The sequence below is a fragment of the Pseudonaja textilis genome, chromosome 4, assembly GCF_049901715.1.
Source record: "Pseudonaja textilis isolate UNSWEBS1 chromosome 4, rPseTex1.2, whole genome shotgun sequence".
Classification (NCBI taxonomy): Eukaryota; Metazoa; Chordata; class Lepidosauria; order Squamata; family Elapidae; genus Pseudonaja; species Pseudonaja textilis.
Window position 1 is genome coordinate 36,388,759 of NC_141993.1, and position 20,553 is coordinate 36,409,311.

The 20,553-nt window shown below is 39.1% G+C and overlaps 1 protein-coding gene across 4 annotated transcripts in view; it reads right to left on the minus strand.

Annotated features, from left to right (window-relative positions):
* LOC113439166 (disintegrin and metalloproteinase domain-containing protein 9-like) overlaps positions 1-13,586 on the minus strand; it is a 37,928-nt gene extending 24,342 nt beyond the window's left edge. The window contains exons 1-8 of one of the 4 annotated variants that reach the window (XM_026704921.2): positions 13,409-13,586; positions 12,344-12,441; positions 10,109-10,185; positions 8,218-8,296; positions 5,469-5,545; positions 2,721-2,922; positions 2,148-2,213; positions 1,759-1,827 (exon numbers count right to left, since the gene is read on the minus strand). In XM_026704921.2, coding sequence (XP_026560706.1) covers positions 1,759-1,827; positions 2,148-2,213; positions 2,721-2,922; positions 5,469-5,545; positions 8,218-8,296; positions 10,109-10,185; positions 12,344-12,441; positions 13,409-13,481 — 741 coding nt within the window. In that variant the 5' untranslated portion in view covers positions 13,482-13,586. The remainder of the gene's footprint in view (positions 1-1,758; positions 1,828-2,147; positions 2,214-2,720; positions 2,923-5,468; positions 5,546-8,217; positions 8,297-10,108; positions 10,186-12,343; positions 12,442-13,408) is intronic. The other 3 variants (XM_087932570.1, XM_087932571.1, XM_087932572.1) reach the window with 3 other exon arrangements.
* Positions 13,587-20,553: the final 6,967 nt, after the last annotated feature.

Below are 20,553 nucleotides of genomic sequence, written 5' to 3' on the forward strand. Positions count from 1 at the left end.
ATATATATATATATATATATATATACACATACATGCTGTTGATTTCCATACACACACACACACACACACACACACACACACACACACGTGTGTCTGTGTATATGTGTATATGTGTATATGTGTACATATATATATATATGTGTGTGTATAATGTAAGTATGCATGTTTTCTTAAGTTTTCGCGGGTATTTATATGTGATTAAGAGTATCCTGGTGATGGTTTGGCGAGGTCCCACTTGCCATCCCTCAGGCTGGTGCTTTTGGCTTCGTTCCAGTGCAAGCAGTGTGTGATTGGAGCTGCCGTCTCTCTGTAAATACTAGTGGTGTGGGCTGGTGTGCTGGGCTGGTTGGCTGCGCTGTTGCCTCTTGATTGGTTGATGGAGTTGATGTTGGTATAATGGACTGTGTGATGGCCTTGTGAGTTTTGTTGTGGAGATATCCTGGATCTTGTGCTGTAATCTCCTGGGTCTGTTTTGTAGTGATCTTTTTTCCATTAGCCTCTTATGTTTTAATGAGGGGGATTGGCGGTGGTGTCCCATGTTGTTTCGGGTCTGGTGTTGGTTTTCGTGGCTGGGACTCATTTGTTGGTAAGGGCTAGCTTCCAGATGTCTGGTAGGCCAATTCCCCTCATCAGACCCAGGCCCAAGCCCATCCTATAAATGAAGGACAACCACGATCCAGAAACTAGACCACGGCTGCTTCGCCAGCTGTCACACACCCCGACCCCAAAACCAAACAAGCTGACACACGCCAAGAACACAGACTCAGACCCCAAACTCGAAGCCAGACTAAAACCCAGAATGCTACATCACGGCCGCCCACTCAGGATATCACATCAGAAAACTCAGGAAATTACACCACAAGAACTCAAGAAGTTGCAACACAGCAAATGACCCAGGATATTACAGCACAAGACCAAGGATACCACAGCAATAAATCTCACAAGGTCATCACACAACCCATTACCCAAGCCATTACAACACAGGAGACTAATGGAAAAGAGATCAAAACACAAACGACCCAGGAGATTACAACGCAGGACCCAGGATACCACAACAAAAGAATCTGCAAGCCCATCACACAACCCATTACCCAAGCTGTTAAAACACAAGAGGCTAATGGAAAAAAGATCACTACAAAACAAACGACCCAGGAGATTACAGCACAAGATCCAGGATATCTCCACAACAAAACTCACAAGGCCATCACACAGTCCATTATAACAACATCAACTCCATCAACCAATCAAGAGGCAACAGCGCAGCCAACCAGCCCAGCACACCAGCTCCCACCACCAGTATTTATAGAGACGGCAGCTCCAATCACACACTGCTTGCACTGGCACGAAGCCGAAAGCACCAGCCTGAGGATGGCAAGTGGGACCTCGCTGAAACATCACCAAGATACTCTTAATCTTACATGGGAAAAGACCCGAAAGACCCGAACACACCTAGACCTACATACCTGTACCCGTGAAAATCTACGAATATATATACATATACATACATACATACATATATATATATATGGAAATCAACAGCAAACAAAGCCTAACTATAAACTAAATTATGTAACATAAATAGAATGTAATTTTATACATTCCGCAGAAGGTTAAACTAACTTCTGTATCTTGGGCTTGGTTTTTTTTTAAATCGATGTTGTGACCAGCTTCAATTATAGAAATTATATTATTGTCCTTTTTCATTTTCTCTTATAAAAAGATGACCTAAAAAATGAATAACAAAATATTCTGACTTACCCCATCTACATAATTAATCAATTCAACTGTTTCTTTCTGTACAGCTTCAATAGTTCTTTTGAATAAATACTAAAACAATTAAAGAAAGAAGAATCAGGAAACGCAATTAGGAAATTTAAAAAAAATCCCATAGCAATGTTGGCCCACCAAAAATATCCAAAATCTAAAATTAGGTAATATGTACCTTCATATGGACCAATCAACTTAACACAACTTAAATATCATTAAATTAAAGTGATTAGTCATCTATTTATCTTTTGCTTAGGGAGAAACTGAACCTTTTGTCCTGGCAGAAATAAAAACTTACTACTGTGTTCATATCAGCAATGGAGCGACAGAGAAATTCCAGATATAATACTAGGAAGCTAAAGATATTTGAGAGAAATTACCCTGTTGTTATCAACAACCATATAGAGTTCGATGTATCGTTTCTCTGGCAACACAGTTCTTCTTTTCTGTAAAATTGAAAACAGATCCCCATTACATAGCTGTTTTATTTGGAATTAGTTCAAAAATTAAGTAAAAGTTAACACCAGGCATTTGAAGCCAATTCATTATGTGAACTACTGTTGTTTGAAAATAATCTCATTTAGGCAGGTCAAACAATTACTTTCAAAATGAAGTCAAGTCAAACTTCCTTGTTTGCTTCTAGTATTTCAATTCAAACTGGATTTGGAATCAAACTGTGAGGAAGCAGTACATTTTCAACTTTTTTTCAGTGAAATTACCTGAATTTGACTTCAGGTGTAGCAACTCAAGATACAGAATTTTAAATTATTATTTTATCTTTGTTCCCCACCCACATTCCAAGCATTATTTAATTTCAGAAAGAAATAACACGAGGAAAAATTTCCTTGGTGTGAAGTAAATAATTTATTAAAACTAAAAGAGCTGTGGCTAAAATCTAGAATACACAGATTAAAGCATGCAATATTTGAAAAATAAGATAAAAATATATTCACCCTTCGAAGTGTATCCTTACTGAAAGGATAATGTGATATATTAGTATATTTTAAAATATATTCATGATACTGGTCATCAGTTTGTACACCACAGGAAAAAGATTCATGAGATTTATCTAATACATAGAAAAAGTGTTCAAATTTATTTGATCCCTTTACTGGCTCCATGCCATATTGCTTGTCACCAATATAGAGGATTCCCCTAAAAAGGACAAGAAAAGTTATTTAATCGAAGGCCAGCTATGTAAACAAAAATAACCCTAAATAAGTACCACAATGTAATACGTAGCAATATGACAGTACAAATGTACTAGCTTCTCAATAAGGAAATATAATGACATGTCTTTAGTCCTTGATTTACAACAATTGAGCTCAGAATTTATGTTGCTGTGAGAAATTTGTTAAATGAGTTTTGTCCCATTTCACAACTTTTCTTGCCACATTTGTTAAGTGAATCACTGCAGTTGTTAAACTAGTAACATGGTTGTTAAGTGAATCTAGCTTGTCACATGATCCCAGGATACTGCAACGGTCATAAATATGAATCAGTTGTCAAACATCTGAATGTAAATCACATGACCATGAGGATATTGCAATGATTATAAGCAGGAAAAATGGTCATAAGTCACTTTTACAGTATGGTAGTAACTTCAACTGGTCACTAAGTGAACTGTTGTACGATGAGGAATACCGGTATAGGGTGAATAAATGTCAGATTCAGTTCTGGCACAAATGTCTAGAAGTATACACATTTTGAAAGACCAAATAACTTTCCAAAATTCCAATAATGTAAACTGGGCACAGGAACATCTCACTCTCCAAATCTTTCTGCAATACACTCTCTCGTTCTCCTTCATCATTGGCCTTATTGGCTGTGACTACTGGGAGTTATTCTTCAGAAAATACTGGAAGGCAATAGATGTAAACCATACTTTTAATCTACACCAACAGCAACACACTCTCTCTCTTATCAGCCTTTTTTAATTTGTCCTTGTCGTCCTTGCTAGAACTCTGTCAGTATAGCTAAAACCAGAGAATCTTAAGAATTACAATCCTAACACATTTGGACCCTTCAAACTTTCAAAAGTAACATGAAGATGATCCATGATTATTTTCACCATTGCTGAACTGAAATACTGGGAAGGGAAAAAAATCACTAGCCTGCTCAAAGCTACTGCTACGATCAGAGGTGGTATTCAGCAGGTTCTGACCAGTTCTGAAGAACTGGTAGCCGAAATTTTGAGTAGTTCAGGGAACCGGTGATTACAGGGGTGGGATTGACATTTTTTAACAACCGGTTCTGTGGGCGTGGCCTAGGTGGTAGGCATGGCTTGGTGGTCATGTGACTGGGTAGACATGGCTTGGTGGTCATGTTATTGGCTGGATGTGGCCAACTCAATATCACTTACATCGAGGTACTCATCTCCTCGCCCGGGCTCTCAAGACTGTGGGGATGTTGCAACAGTCGTAAGTGTGAAAAATGGTCATAAGTCACTTTTTTCAGTGCCATTGTAACTTTGAATGGTCACTTCACACAAGCAAAGTACCAGCAAAGGAAGGGAAAAATACTCCAGAGAAGTTCCTGAGACAGGAAGTCTAGTCCTGCCAAGAATGTAATAAGGGTTAACGGAGAGGCAGTTTCTGTAAACAACACCAAAATGTTTCCTTCCTGCCTTCCTTACAGGATTAGGCCAGTAATTTCTTCTAACAACCGGTTCTCCGAACTGTTTAGAATGTTAACAACCAGTTCTAGCGAATAGGTGCGAACTGGTAGAATCCCACTCCTGGGTGATTACCACCTCTGACTGGAGATTTTACAGTATCCTTCCCCTGCCACGCCCACCAAACCACACCCACAGAACCAGTAGTAAAAAAAAATGGAATCTCACCACTGGCTATGATTCACTATAACAGCAGCATCAGACTAGATTTCAATGAGGGCTGCATCAGGGTTGTGCTTGACCTTGGAGAGGCTGAGAGGGGCACGTCCAGGGAAGGCATGGCCTGCTCGATGTCACTTGTGTCAGGGGCACCTATGGTGGCCTGTGTGCTCTGTCAGCAAAAGCGGGCTCCTGAGTTCCATTTCTGGCTGTGACAGCCTCCTGCAACCCTCTGCCAGTGAAAATGGAGCTTGTGAGGGCTGCTGGTACTCCTCCCAAGCTGTTTTTTCTGGCAGAGGCACCACAGGCCAGTCCTTCACTGTTTCCAGGGCAGCCTCAAGGGCTGGATCCAGCCCGCAGGCCTTGAGTTTGACACCCCTGCACTATCATAACAATTCCTTATTCTAAAACAGTCTATGATAGCAAAATGAAGATGTTGTATCTGCTATGGTTGTGGAATGGGACAATCCTGAGCTTTTCCAACCCTTTTATTCTATGATTAAATAAAAGAATAAAAAGAATAGAGGAGAGTGGGGATCTTAGTTATTTGGTTATCTCATTTTGCATTCCAGTGTTAAAGAAAGAATGAAGACAGGCAAAACATTTTATTTTGGGTACTACTAGAGGAATTAAAATAAGTTCTCCTTATTTGACTGAAAACTCAGAAGCAAAGACTGGATGAGACAAGACACAAAACAACACAGTAGGTTCAACTATATCCCAGCTGAGTCAGAAATGGCTCAGAAAAACTCTTGAAAACAACTTATATTTGTGGGAATCTCAACAACAGGGGTGATTTCAAATTTCCTCTGTTGTATTCAAAACTATCCATTTGCAAGTACCGACAAAAGGAAAAGAAGGATTATACCTAAGGCCATCACAGGTACTGAGGGCAAGCAGAGAATCTGAAACTCCTTCAATATTTCCATGGTAGTAACAGTGTGTCTGAAATCAGATAATTAACAGCATTTTCATAAGGAAAAAAGCAGATGCAATTTATTTTCTGATGTAAAGAAGGATGGCATATAGATAGCTCTCAACCTATGAACACTATTGGCACTGTAATTTGTGTTATTAAACAAGGCAATCGTTAAGTGAGTCTTGTCCGATTCTACAACTTTGTTTTGCCATTTTTAAGTAAATCACTGCAATTGTTAAGGGAATCATGCAGTTGTTAAAGCAAATTTGCTTCCGCCATTCAGTTTGCTTGTTGGACCTAGCTGGGAAGGTCACAAACGGAGGTCACGTGACCCCCCAGGACACCAAAATCTTCATAAATACATGCTGGTTGTCAAGTGCCCAAAATTTAATCACGTTGCCATGGTTATAAGAGCAAGGATTACTTATAAAGCACTCCCCCCCCCCCCCGGTCACTGTAACTTCAAACAGTTGCTACATGAACCATTGCAAGCCAAGGACTATCTGTATTTACTCAGTTCCTAAGACGTTTGTTGTACAATTTTGTGGATTGTAGTGCAAGTAATGTTTATCCTGCTACCTTAAGATGATCAAAGCCAACAGAACCACAACAGTAATAGAGCATGTTTCTCTTCCTGCCAAGCATCACTTGAAAAGAGAGATCCTGTGCAAGTACTTAACCCCAGCCATTTTATTTTCCTATGAATGGCACAGGCGAAGGGAAAGATGTAAAAGGAACATGCTTACCATGGAGGTTTCATTTTCTTTCCTTCATGTCTCACAGAAAAAGTGAGATAAACTTTTTGTATTATAACATATGGATCATTATAATGTCTTGCTCAAGTTTGAAACCATTACGATATAATTCTCTGGATCATTTTTAGATAAAGGATATAGTGACAGGGCTTTTATAGTATGTTGCAATGTATGATGTGGTTTGTTGGGTTTTGCTCAGTGTAATGTACAAACACTAAATTGCTGCTATTTTAGTTAGATAAACCTGAAGGCATAGGACTATTTTATGTAATACAAAACAGTGTGATTTTGATTTTCACAGGACTTTCCCATTGAATTAGGGAACTTCAGCCGCTTTCTAGATATAGTTTCTTACCCCCATTTTATTTAAATAAAACTTTTTTGCATTGGAAGAGAAGCAGTATCAAAGAGCTAGGTTAGCTAACTATCTCTGCAGAAAAATATACATCAAATTTAATTTAATAGTCAAAACCTCCAGGTCTTGGGGGTTCCAGGACTGTCAAACTTAATACAAGTGTGTAGTCTTTGATACTATGTTTTGCATAAAATTCAGTCAAGACAATCATAATATTTAAATTGGCCCAAACAGTGAGAAGCTACACTCTAGCAAGATTTGTTGGAAGTCTAGTGTTAATCCTGCACTCCTTTTTGGAATGGAATTTTCTAAGCTTTGAATTGACTCCTCTCTGAGCCACTAATGCCTTAGAATGGCAGCCTTTTAAGTTTTCAAAAAATACTTTTATTAGCAGATAAAGTTATTGGCAAAAAGGTCAACTTAGATAACAAATTATCAAGTTAATTACTCATCTCTCATTTGGCACTAATAGCAATGAGTTGATCTGGGGCTCAAAGGAAGTGAATTGTACATTTTTTAGATTCATGGTGTCTATTCCCCCCACACACAATAGAAAGAATATTCTGGGGGTGCTATTTTCTGTGGGAGTCCTAGAACATCAGTCAGAAATATTTGGAACTCAAATTCACAGGCAAGTTCAGGCTGTGTAATAAAGTTTCTTATAAAACCAGCTGTTAGTTGTATGCTAAAAATGCTGCTAGTAAAAGAATATAGATTCTTAAGATATATTGTTTAACTTCCCAGACTATTAATCATCATGGCAAAGGAGAAAATACAGTGTATTCCAAGAACCAAATATGACAAAGCTTGGCACAGAAAAGTGGTTTTCTGGAATGGAATATTATTTTTTTCTCGTGTTTCACACATGCTAGATTACAACTCACACCACATCCAGCTAGCAGGGCCATTCAAAAAGGTTTTGTTCAACTTAAAGCCTTATTTATTCATTTATTTTTTACCTTTCCTTTAGGAACTCAAGAAGGTGTATTTGTCACTGTTTATGCACCATATTTACCAAAATAGATGGCACAGCAATTAAAAATACTGAGCTTGTGACAACCTGGGTTCAAGACCCAAGCGCTGTGTGGGACAGTGTGCTCTTGTACTTGATCCAGTTCCTGCCAACCTAGCAGTTTGAAAGCACGTCAATCAGAAGTGGTATTCAGCAGGTTCTGACCAGTTGTGGAGAACCAATAGCGGAAATTTTGAGTAGTTCAGAGAACCAGCAAATCCCACCTCTGACTGGAGATTTTACAGTATTCTTCCCCTGCCATGCCCACCAAGCCACACCCACAGAAGCTGTAGTTAAGAAATTTGAATCCCACCACTGATGTAAATGCGAGTAGATAAATAGGTAAAACTTCAGTGGGAAGGTAACAGCGTTCTGTGTGCTTTGACGTACAGTATATTCATTCTGATCACATGATCACAGAAGTGTCTTTGCACAATGCTATCTCCCTCTGTTAAGAAATGGAGATAAGCACTGCCCCCCTAGAGTTGGACACATCTGGACAGGGGAAACCTTCACCTTTACCTTTAATAATAAAAACTGGAATAGAAAGTTGGCTTCTTCACAGATACAACATACCTGAGTTTCCACAGGAGTACTCTCCAGCTTGCCCTCTTGGTTATAAATATATATTGTAAACTTTTCCCCAAGAAGGTTTCTACAACAAATTTAAAATTAATAGTATTTTAAGATGCAGGCTATTCATCAATGAATGATAACACTACAGCACTTCAATATACTGGTTAAAGTTCATAATAAAATTTATCCACATACCAATATTTTAATGAAATATAAGCTGAGTTTGATTTTTTTAAAAAAATTATTAAGTAAACATTCAAGCAATTTTAAATACAGAAATCTAATCATTTTAAGCAATGCTAGTGCCATATCCTTTTAATCTACTATGTAGTGTAATGTTAAAGTGTAATATTAAGCAATGATTTAATAATACCGTAATAATACTGTAATTATTAATAAATCATTAATAGTTAATTATTAATAGTTATTTTTTTCTATTAACACAAGAAATAGAAGCATCCCATGTAGTTTAGCAAAGATCTCAGTTGTCATCATTCCAACTAACAACCTCCAAAGAAAAAGACTCAGAGAATATCATCTTTCCAAAGATCCATTTTATTAGAAATGTCATATTGGCACATCTGGGGAAAACCCCAATCTGAGAGTTCCGGGTCTGAATGTAATTCTATACTGGGATATCCTTCCATCATCTAAAGTCTTTCCCTAGTCAATAGGAGTGATAAGCAACACCTTCATTACCTAAATCACAGACACCAGGAGTTCTCACTTTTATTGTGCAATTACCCTGCTTTATTCAACATTTAAAAGCCTGCCAAATATTATCCTGCATTTATAATATTTTGATATTTTTCTATGACTATTTTCATAATTTATGTTTCAAGAGAAACAGAAGAAGAAATAACTATGCACTGCCTTGGAGCTTAGTGTTAGATTAGACTTGCAATATCTTTGTGCCAAAATTAATTCTACAATAGTTATTGTGTAATAATCTTAAAATGCCACGTATTTTGAGCAAGCAGAATTCCAGTAGGTATTGCCAAGATATTATATATACTGAGTTACTCTCACAAGCTATTCCTATAGCATGCTTATTCAAGCCAGTCACTAATTATGTAAGATTTCCTTATTGAAAGGAAACTAACCCAATTCAATTAACCCATTTTGCTGTTTCTAAGTCACATTTAATCATCTCATTGATCCAGTTATGCATCTCATGTAAATAGGGTGATGGAGACCTTCCAATAGATATCTATGATTCAAGGTAAGATTTTATGATTTAAATATAGATTTCTTTGTCTTTTGCTTTTCACACATATTACTTATGGGGGAATGCTAGTTGTATTGCCGTTACCAGATCCTAACTGACAATATACTGTATTTATCAAGATACTATTAGCAAGTAATGCTTTAACTTGTCCCTCCTATTTTTTGTTCGTTATGCTTTGCCCTTAAATGTTCTCAAATGACAAGGAAGACTTGTATCATTTTTACTGTATGACCTAATGCTCCACTTAACTAAATCCAGTTTAGCTAGAGTGTGGATTCCAGAAATCTCATCTGTTTCTCATCTGCAAAAGCCATCTGCGTTTTGCAAAACTTTTCATTCTGATAACATACGCTCATAAAACATAGGATCCACACCCAAAATATTTTCTTTCCTCAGGCATCTACAGTAAAGTTATTTCAGCCCACAATCTAGCATAACTTCTCAGTTCTTGTGAGATAAAGAATATTCTGGTTTTTTTATTTCAATGTCTCATGCCCAATAGAATGTTTTATCTGATCTCTATGCTAGCAAATGCCATTCTTTAAAGGATTCCTTCTATTGTGTTTTACTTTTCAAACTGCTTATTTTAGTGAAATTCTCATATCCCTCAAAAAAAAAGTTAAAATAAAATAGAAAAAAGATTCAGAACTGCATCCAACATACCTATTTTTCTTTAATTTCAGAATGTGTGTTCCATTTCCAGTTTGGATCAAGTAAGATAGCTGATCATCTACATGTTCCTGAAATATAATCAATCATTTATTTATATATATATGGATCTTTGGTTATTCGGATTTTCTCCCACGTAAGATTGGCAGTATCTAGGCAACGTTTCGATGAAGTCTCATTCATCATCTTCAGGCATGTAGTACACATGCATACACATACATATTCATATACACACATAATTTATTTATTTAGGTATTTGGGTATTGAAAAGCCTGAAGATGATGAATGAGACTTCATCGAAACGTTGCCTAGATACTGCCAATCTTACGCGGGAGAAAACCCGAATAACCAAAGATCCACATACAAATACCCGTGAGAACCTCAGAAAACACACACACACACACACACACACACACACACACAAAGAACATTTGACATGTACTTCACCAATTCTTTGAAATGGTGCTGTTGCTTACAAAAAAAAGTACGCTGGTACAGTTATGCTTACTTTTTAACCAAAAAACAAATCAAACAGCTCACTCCAGCTTGACATGTAACATACTGTATGTTTTACCACATCTTCTGCAACTTAGATGCATCTAAAAACAAAATGTGTGTGTGTGTATGTAGTACACATGCATACACATACATATTCATATACACACATAATTTATTTATTTAGGTATTTGGGTATTGAAAAGAGCCGTGGTGGTGCAATCAGAATGCATCACTGCAGGCTACTTCTACTGGCTGTCGGCTGCCGGCAGTTCAATTCTCACCAGCTCAAGGTTGACTCAGCCTTCCATCCTTCTGGGGTCAGTAAAAAAGGACCCAGATTGCAAACAGCTTAGAGAGACTGTAAAGCACTGTAAAGTGGTATATAAGTCTTATTGCTATTGCTATTTAGGTATGGCACAGACTTACAACATGTATTAACATTTCACCTAGATTAAAAACACAGTAAAATATGAAGTTTAAAAAGAACTGTATTCAGGTACCAATGTCTAGGCCATCTAACTATTGAAGCACAGCATCATTTATCTGAAAAAAAAAGATACTGGACCGAAATATGCCCTCTGCTTACAGCCGATCACGATGTGATCTACAGTTTGATGTGAGACCCCACAGTCACACTGAAGGGAGGATGCTATGCCCCATTTATACAGTGAATCCCTGAAGATGCCAGGTGAGGTGCAAATCCTATTCTGGTTACATATATGTATATATAGAGTTAGAAAGCCCCAATATAAATCTGCAATGCACATACAAACGTATTACTCCAAGGTTGCAGATCTACCTATAAATTATATTCTGACAATGTAGCTAAATTCACTGGATTTCTTGATGGACTAACATGGTGAATAGAATATGCTGCTACCTTTTCCCAGCATGTTTTGCAATTGCAATAGTGCTTTACAGCCCTCTCTAAGCAATTTACAGAGTCAGCATATTGTCCCCAACAATCTGGGACTTCCTTCCATTGACCTCGGAAAATGGAAGACTGAGTCAACCTTGAGCGGGTCAGGACTGAACTCCTGACAGTTGAATGTAGAGTTAGCCTGCAATATTGCATTCTAACCACTGTGCCACCACGGTTCTTGATTCAATTGCAACAATGATGTTATTGTGCAGTTGACATGCTCCATCGACTCTTGGCTTGTTCAGAATCCTTCCATTTCCTCCTGGGTATAAGGCTAGTTTTCTTTGACATCTGACAGGTCCAAAGGATCTGCTGAATCCAATGTTTTCCAACTCCTAATCTCAAGGAGATTAATTTATATGCATTCTAGACCTGCCATGAAGACATTTGTTCCAAAAAGGTGGTTGGATGGATGGATGGATGGATGGTAGGATGGAAGGAAGGGAGGGAGGGTTTTTTCTTCTTCTAATGGCAGTGTCCAACCTTTCTATATGTTGGAATATCCAGCACTGGAGTCCTCTTAACTGAATGATAGGATTGCTGTGTCTGGCTACCAACCATGTTGATAGAAAAATGATAAAATATGTGATAAAACATTTTTTTATTAATACTATGGCTCCATAGTACCCAAAATTGTCTTGCAATAGCAACTAAATCAATATAGTGCTATTATTCCCCCTGATTCTGTTTAATTAGGACATAGATTGACCAACATTACTTGTCTTGTCTACTTATATACATTGTTAAATACTGTAGCATATTATCTGAGGAGCATCACAGGAATGAAAATAACTTAAATAGAAACAAACCTCATTAAAATATGTCCAGCGCTTCTCCCTGTCTGTTAATCTTCTAGGAATTATAATCTCATATGTGGAATGCCTAGAGATCTGTTGAGTATGTCCACCTACAAATAATTAAATTAGTATAGATTTTCCAATAACTTCTTAGTTTTATTAAATACAATTATAAAGAATGCAGAATTTTACTTTACAGCAACTACAGCAACATATTTATAATAAGAGAATCCCAAATCAGAAACAAGGTAGTGACACCTTCTCAGACCAACAAATTTTATTAAAAAGCATATCAGATGTGGAAAGTGGCTAAACTGATGTAGGACTGAAAACCCCAGAAATATCTATGATTTCTTTGCAGTATGGGGAGACAATTCTTGCCTGGACAGCAGAAGCTTCTAGATCTGGGCCTAAAAGGTCAGCTCCATCTTCTACACTTCAATTTATTTCACCTCTATACTTTGTGCATAAGCATGAAAAGTTCAAAGAAACCAATTCAGCAAAACCACGGACAGTTTCTTGGATAGCTAAGAGTTGCAGACAACTTGAGAAGGAAAAAATGGGCTTAAAGTGAACAAATGAATAATCCAGTGTGTAATTAAATCTCTCTCTCCCTCCCTCCCTCTCTCCAAACGAGTACACCGATAAATAGCCTTTCACAGGGGCACCAGGGCTCAACTTTTTCTGTCATGCTCAGCATCATTAACCCAGGACAGCAATGGACATTTTAAAGAGGAAGAGTGCTCTCTCTCCCTTAACCCCTTAGTAAACCTTTTCCCTCCACGGAGGTCTATATAGCCGGTCGATTCTGAAAGATCATCGACAAACGAGAACTGGTGTGTTTCACAGCTGCCCTTGAGCAAACAATGTTAACTGCCAGTCAACTTTCTCCGAAAACGCCTTTGCTGGGAAGCGGACCCACTGACAGCATTTCCTTCCATATAAGGAACCTCCAGATCATTTCCCAAGAACTCGGGCTTGAACGTTTTGGGTTTTTTTTTTTTTTGTTAAGCTACCACTCTCCGCTGCTCTTTTCTTTTAAAAGCCGCCCGAAAGCCAACCAAGACCATTACTTGCCCAGGGCTACGACTGGTTTTCCCACGGCGCTGAGTCCCAAGACGAGGAAGTTCAAGTAACAGGCTGCTAACATGATCCGCTCTGCCAGCTTCGACGACCGAGGCGGGGACTGCCCTGGAGGAGTTCATCCGAAGACTGCTGGTAAACAAGCGCGCTTAAAACCTTAGGCGCCCAGCGGGAGGAGTTCAACAAACCCCTCCCCACCGACGGGGGAGCGCCGGTCCTGAGATTTGAGGAACTCGTTCCGCCGCATTTGGAGCATTGACCACGTGCGCGCTCGGCGACTGATAGAGCAGCGAGCGAAGCCGGGGAAGTCAGCCCGTCCCCAGTTTTTAAGCAAAGGGAGGTGGGGGAGTTTTCGCAAAAAAGGAAGTTGAAGACAAGTGATTTCTTTTTTTTAGACAGTCTCAAGCCCGGGTTGCTTCTGAGGGGGACTATGAGGCTTGCACAGATTCTCAATCATCCAGGTCACGATTGGATGAGAAGCAAAAGGTCTTTAAAGAAAAAAAAAGGAGGGGGAGGAACCAAGAAAGTCCAGTTGCCTCCTGAAAAAGCACCTTTGGCACATTCTGAGGGTAATGATGGCCAGCTAACAAACCATGATGGCGTCTTATATAGATATTTTAAAATCTCATTTACACTCTAATAAAGAGAGCGCGTCCCCCTCCAGCGTTTAGATTCGAAGAAGCTGAAAACTTCGAGCCAGGTGGGGGTGGGGGAGGGCTTTCCTTGAAAGGAAAAAGACCAAATTCCAGACCCAGAAAAAAACGAAAGTAAGTAGCTTGATCATACTGTGGTTCAAATCAGGGTTTCTCCCATTCAGAAACATTAAGCTGTGTGGATTTCAGGGAAGTCCACACAGCTTAAAGTGACTGAGGTTTTTTGTTTTTTTTTACAGTTGTAGAAACCTTGTAGGTCATCTAGTCCAACTCCCTGCCCAAGCAGGGGACCCGTTTCTGACAGATAGCAGTCCAGTCTCTTCTTTTAAAGCTTCCGGTGATGAAGCACCTACAACTTCTGAGGCAAGCTGGTGGATTGTTCTCACTGTCAGAAAATTCCTCCTTATTTCTAGGTCGAATCTCTCCTTGATCAAACACTAGTTTAAATCACTTGTTAAGATGAGATCTGTGGCACTTCCTCCTTTTCTCCACATATTTTTTATCCTTATCCTTCCTGTTGTATATAGACATTTGCATACTCGTAATACTATGTTCCGATTGGACAATCACTACTGCCTAGTGATTGGTGGTTAACAGATTATGATTGGCTGCCTAAACGGCGGGAGGTTTAAAATAATGCCATTGTTTACGAGCCGCAAACAGCCGCTATAGAAGAGGCTGCCGCGGCTCGAGTTTAGTTGAAGTTACAGTTGAATAAAGAGCTGAACTCAACTCTGGTCTCGAGTCTACTTTGTTCTGGCGATAGAACACTGGCGACGAAGGTGGGATTGAGGGGACAAAGACCGTAAGCACGTGGCAACGAAGGCCGAGAAATCAACGAGATGGCCGGCAACAACTCGCCACCTGCACTGTTCAACCCAGCTGAAGAAGACTGGGAATCATATATTGACAGGTTCCTGATGTTCCTGGAAAGCAACGAACTATAAGGAATCACTGACCAGAGGAAGAGAGCCGTATTCCTGACACATTGCGGACCGGCCATTTTTAAAAAGGCGAAAGCATTGGCGAGACCGCACGATGTCAGACAGATGGCATGGCCAGACCTGAACCGGATGCTGAGAGCCCATTACGCACCTGTTGTGTCCAACCTCATTCGAAGACATGAATTTTATAAACGGTATCAACGAGAAGGCGAGAGTATTGGGGATTTGGTAGCAGCACTAAGGTACATTGGAGGAGCACTGTTAGGAATCCTGGCGGGAGACAGAGCCACCCCAAACATCCTGTCTCCAAGGATGACAAGATGGTCGGAATTTCTGACAGCCTACAACTACAAGCTCATCTATCGACCAGGCAAAGCCATACCCCACGCCGATGCACTGAGCCGCTCACCTCTACTAGACCACGACCCAGCTCCCACCACACGCAACCTGCAAATTGAAACAATATTGAACCTGCCCACCACCGCATCGGACATCGCAAGGGAAACCACAAAAGACGCACTAATGGCCCGACTCCTGAACTGGGTGGGGAGGGGCTGGCCAGAAAACGACAAAAACAAGATGTTTAAACCGTTCAGAACCCGGCAAACTGAGCTGTCAATTGAAAAAGGATGTGTATTGTGGGGGGATAGGGTTGTGGTTCCAAGGAAATTACAGGAAGACGTATTGAACATGTTACATGAGGGACACCCAGGCATGGTAAAAATGAAGTCCCTGGCCAGAAGCTACGTCTGGTGGCCAGGAATAGACAAAGACATTGAAACATGGGTAAAAACATGTCATAAATGCCAGACATCCAGACCTATCCCCCCTTTAGCACTGGTCCTTGACTGGGAGACACCCAGAGGCCCCTGGTCAAGGATCCACATAGATTTCGCCGGACCCACAAAGGGATATACATTTTTAATCATCGTCGATGCCTACCCAAACTGGTTGGAGGTCAGCATCATGAGTTCAACAACGACTGAAACTGTCACTTGCCCCACTCACACTATGCACCTGGCCTGGCCACCAGGCTGCTTCTTTCCGCTTTTCTTCTTCTGCCTTTGGCTACACACAAGGAAAGCAGCAAAAGTCTTTCTCTCTACCAAACTCCGCCAGAAATGAGTCTTTGGGATCCTGCAAGTCTTCCTGCTCCAAGAGGCTGTGCCAGTATGACAAGTCTCACAAAGACTCATTTCTGGGGAAGTTTGGGGGAAAGAAAGACTTCTGCTGCTTCTGCTGCTTTCCTTGCATAAAGCCAAAAGTCTCTGTCCCTCTCTCCCCCTGAGAACAGAGCTGGAGACGATATCCTGTGATCCCAAATAAAAATGTGGTGGGGAAGACTTTTTTGCAGATTTTCCCAGGGTCTCTGGTCCGCAGGATTTAAAATTATGAGTTTGGTGGTCCCTGAGGTCCAAAAGGTTGGCAACCCCTACTCTAGCAGATAAACTTACTTTAACTTTGCTTCCTATTTCTATTGAGTTGGCTTTATCTTTGACATTTCTTTTTTGTTTTTTGTTTTATGTAATGTTGCACAGCAGCCCAGCTTTTGTTCGCTTTTCTTTTACCTTCAACATGGTATTTCTTAAATTTTTTCTCACTGGCACATCAACAATGTTAAGATTGCTTAAATTTCTCGAAGGAAATTTCCTAGTGTCTCCATTAAAGCAGAATATTTGTAGCTCAGAATTGAAATGAGGAGTCCTTGGTGCTCTCTGAGCTTAATTGTTTTCCTGCAGACATTTCATTACCCAAACTAAATGAATACTGATGAAGTTACCTAGTTTGGTAAAGTTTGAAAGAAAACAAGCCAGCTCAGAGAGCACCAAGGACTCTCATTCCCAGTGTCTGTTTCTTCAAGTCCAGCATTGCTCATAATGTATTAAGCATATAAATTAAATAAATAAGGGAATAGTGGACAGCAGTAGACTCATTTGTTTGCTTCATATTCCATTCTAACTGTTGCTTCCTGGACGTTTATTCTTCAGTATGAAGATCAGATGCCTGATATACCCATGACTTTATTTATTTATTACATTTATAAGGCTGCCTGACACCATCATGATTTTCTGGGTGGTGTACAACATTAAACCCATTTAAAACAATACAAAATAACAAGGTGAAAAGGAGAAAAATGAACAGTTTCCAACTAACCATTCATCACAGAAAAGGCTTTGTGTCTGTTGCCTTTAGCTTTCCAACTTTCTTCCATTACTTCCAACGTTTTAACAGTCAGCTGGTTCTCCTTTTGTTTTCTGCATTTGGGGATAGTTCTATTTGTTTTTATTTAATGTCACAAATTTCAGTTCATATTTCTTCAGGCATTCTGTCAAATCTAACCCATGTAGGCGGGAAATAAATGTGTAGATTGTACTATGAACTATTTCACGTAAGTCAACAGTTGGCCAAGAATTTGATAGATATCCCCGTCACCATTATGAAATGTTATAAAATCGTGGGCAGGTTATGTCAAGGTTTCCTCTGGGTGTGGAAACCTGAATATACTTGACACATTAACTACAGAATTATACTAAGTGATAAGAAGGCAAAAGTGCTTTGGGAGTGGAAGTAGTCATGAATTATGAGTCAATGAAATCTTTGATTAATTTCAGTATTTTTCTGAATGCAGAAAGTATCTATGCATGATGGTCTTTCAATACCATCAATTTTTTTTAACTAAGTGGTTTCACAGAGAGATATTTTATGCTACTTCATTCCTTGGATAATTGATTCCAGAAGGTAAGCATGGAAATTCTTGCTGTGTCAGTATAGGTTACATAGTCTCTACGTCTTGGATGTATTGTATTTCCTTGAGACCTTCAAGATTGAGAGATCTGCATGGAAGAGCTGTTTTTTTTTTTTTCATTAAAGGCAAGGAAGATGTCTCTGCACCAATGTTTGTGGTGTAATGGCTTGATTGGGGGTCAAGGAACTGAAAACTCAGATGTGAATGATTGCAGATGACTTTCACTTGCCAGCTAAGCAACATTCATCCTATTTTTGAGATAGTGGAACTTCCCTTGAAAGGTAAAACTCATACTTTGGGGGGAGGGGATATTCCTAGATCTAGCCCAAAGTTCCTGTTATAAGTTAAGATGATATACCAACCACAATTTTGTTGAGACAAAAGTAATCTTCCGGCAATTATTTAAGCAATTAAATATTTCCCATTTGAAATATGAGAAAAAGTTCTTGGATGACACCCCTCAGTTGTTTTTTCTATTATTTATATTTATCATTTATTTCAGCCTTGAATCAATTATGAAATGCCTAGACCTCTAATCGAGGGTAACTATACAACTATAATAAAATACTTTTTATCTGTTTGCAAATTTGCTGAAGGACTCTGGGTACCATCCCCAATCAGCTGAGGATGGCAAACTTATAGACCAGTTAATCTAGAAGATATTGAATTTGAGATAAGAGTAATTAATTAATTAATTGTCAGGGCATTGCATAGAGAACTGGTCGGTTTCCCAATCAAATTTAAGGAGGCTTTTAAAAAGGATTTGTAAAAAATGCATTTGCCTAAGGCCAGGATACCTGTGGTCTATCACTAGCCGTATTCACGGATTTGAATCCAAAGTACAGTACTTCTGAAGCTGTCCTCTAGGGCAGTAGTTGCCAACCAGTGGGCCGGGGACCATTGGTGGTGCACGAGAAAATTTTGTTGGTCCGCAGAGAAATGTCACCCCCAAAGCAATTAATCCTGGCTGTGCAGGAAGACAAGGCTTGTATTGCGAACAATATGAGGTAGTCGAGGTAGGGGGGAAAGAGTGGAGGGGGAGAACTTTCCCCATTTACTCCATGTGCCTGGCCTGACCACCGGCCTGCTTCTTTTCACTTCTTTCTTCTTCTGCTTTTGGCTGCATGCAAGGAAAGCAGCAAAAGACTTTATCTCCCCCAAACTCTGCCAGAAATGAGTCTTTGGGACTCTGCAAGGCATCCTGTTCTAAGAGGCTGTGCCGGTGTGACAAGTCTCACAAATACTCATTTCTGGCAAAGTTTGGGGGAGAGAAAGACTTCTGCTGCTTCTGCTACTTTCCTTGCATGAAGCCAAAAGTCTCTGTCCCTCTCTCCCCCTGAGAACAGAGCCGGAGATGGTATCCTGTGATCCCAAATAAACAATGGTCGATCGGTAGAAAAACAGGGTAGGGAATTTTCCTGCATACTTTTTTTTTGAATTTTTCCAGGATCTCTGGTCCGCGGGATTTAAAATTATGAATTTGGTGGTCCCTGAGGTCCAAAAGTTTGGGAAGCCCTGCTCTAGGGTTTGCAATCAGATAAGGAAACAAAAATGGCATATACCTTTTGAATAGCTAGTCAAAAAGACTTTTCATATGGCATCAGATAGATATCCTTTTATTTTCTGGTCATTGAAAAATGGGGTGCTTTAGATCTGTGTTTTATTTATTCCCCATTGCTAGTTTGACCTATGTATTTGTTATTGTATGAATCAACTTACCCCCATAAGTGTGTGTGTATGTGTATGTATGCACACATACATATATACTATGCTCGCTAGTTTGCAAAAAAAAAGCAGAAACAAAAAACATGACACTAAACTGTTTCTTTTTTTGTTCACAAGGGGAAATAGATGTTCAGAATAAACTTTTGCCTTTTTCCAATTTTCCATAGAAGAGCCCAAATTAGCTTCCCTTCATTTTTTTTTAAAAAGTCTAATGACTCATGTAATGTCTTCTATAGAAAATATTGACAAACTACAAAAGATGACAGTCTATAAAAGCAATTCCAAGCATATTATTTATTTAAGAGTATATAGGTAGTCCTTGACTTACTACCACAATTGGGACTGGAAGTAGGAAACAGACTGAACAGATATTCTAATTTGGGGGAATGAAAGATATTATAAGGGAGGTAGAAAAGGGAAGATTTTTCTGCCTTCTTTTTCAAGTTCACCTGAAGGAATCCTTCCTGTTTTAGATTGGTCACTCAGCTTGAGTTTCTTGAGCTGTGCAGTTTTCTGCTATTTAGACTGACAGCATTAAGTTTGATGAACTCGTATGCATTTGCATATTTTCTCCCCCTTCCACAATTGCCATTAAGCAGATTTAAATAACCAATGGTATTCCTGCAGTGCCAGAAATAATCAACTGATCTGAAGTACTGATATTTGCCCATGAATCAAAAAACTTACCAGTGGATTTCTAAAATACTCTTTCATTTCTTCCTGTTAGATTATCCCAGATAATTCAGCCCTTTATTTTTTATTCCATCCATTCTTTTGGCAACTCCTTGTTTAGCTCTTTATTATCTCCATTTTTCTAACTTTTAACCATATCATCTGATGAAAATTGTGTTTACAAGACATGCTTATTCATTGTTAACAATGGTTTACACAAACCAGTTTTATGAGTTTGCCTTGACTAATCAATGTTTGGTTTGTGCAACATACTAACATGAAAATGTCATGCAAACTCTTAAGAATTCCTGAAAAACTATTTTATAAAACTTCATTGGCCTAAGCATGACTTTCAATCAAAGTATTTCTACTTTCCGTGTGTTTGTTCTATAGCACTGC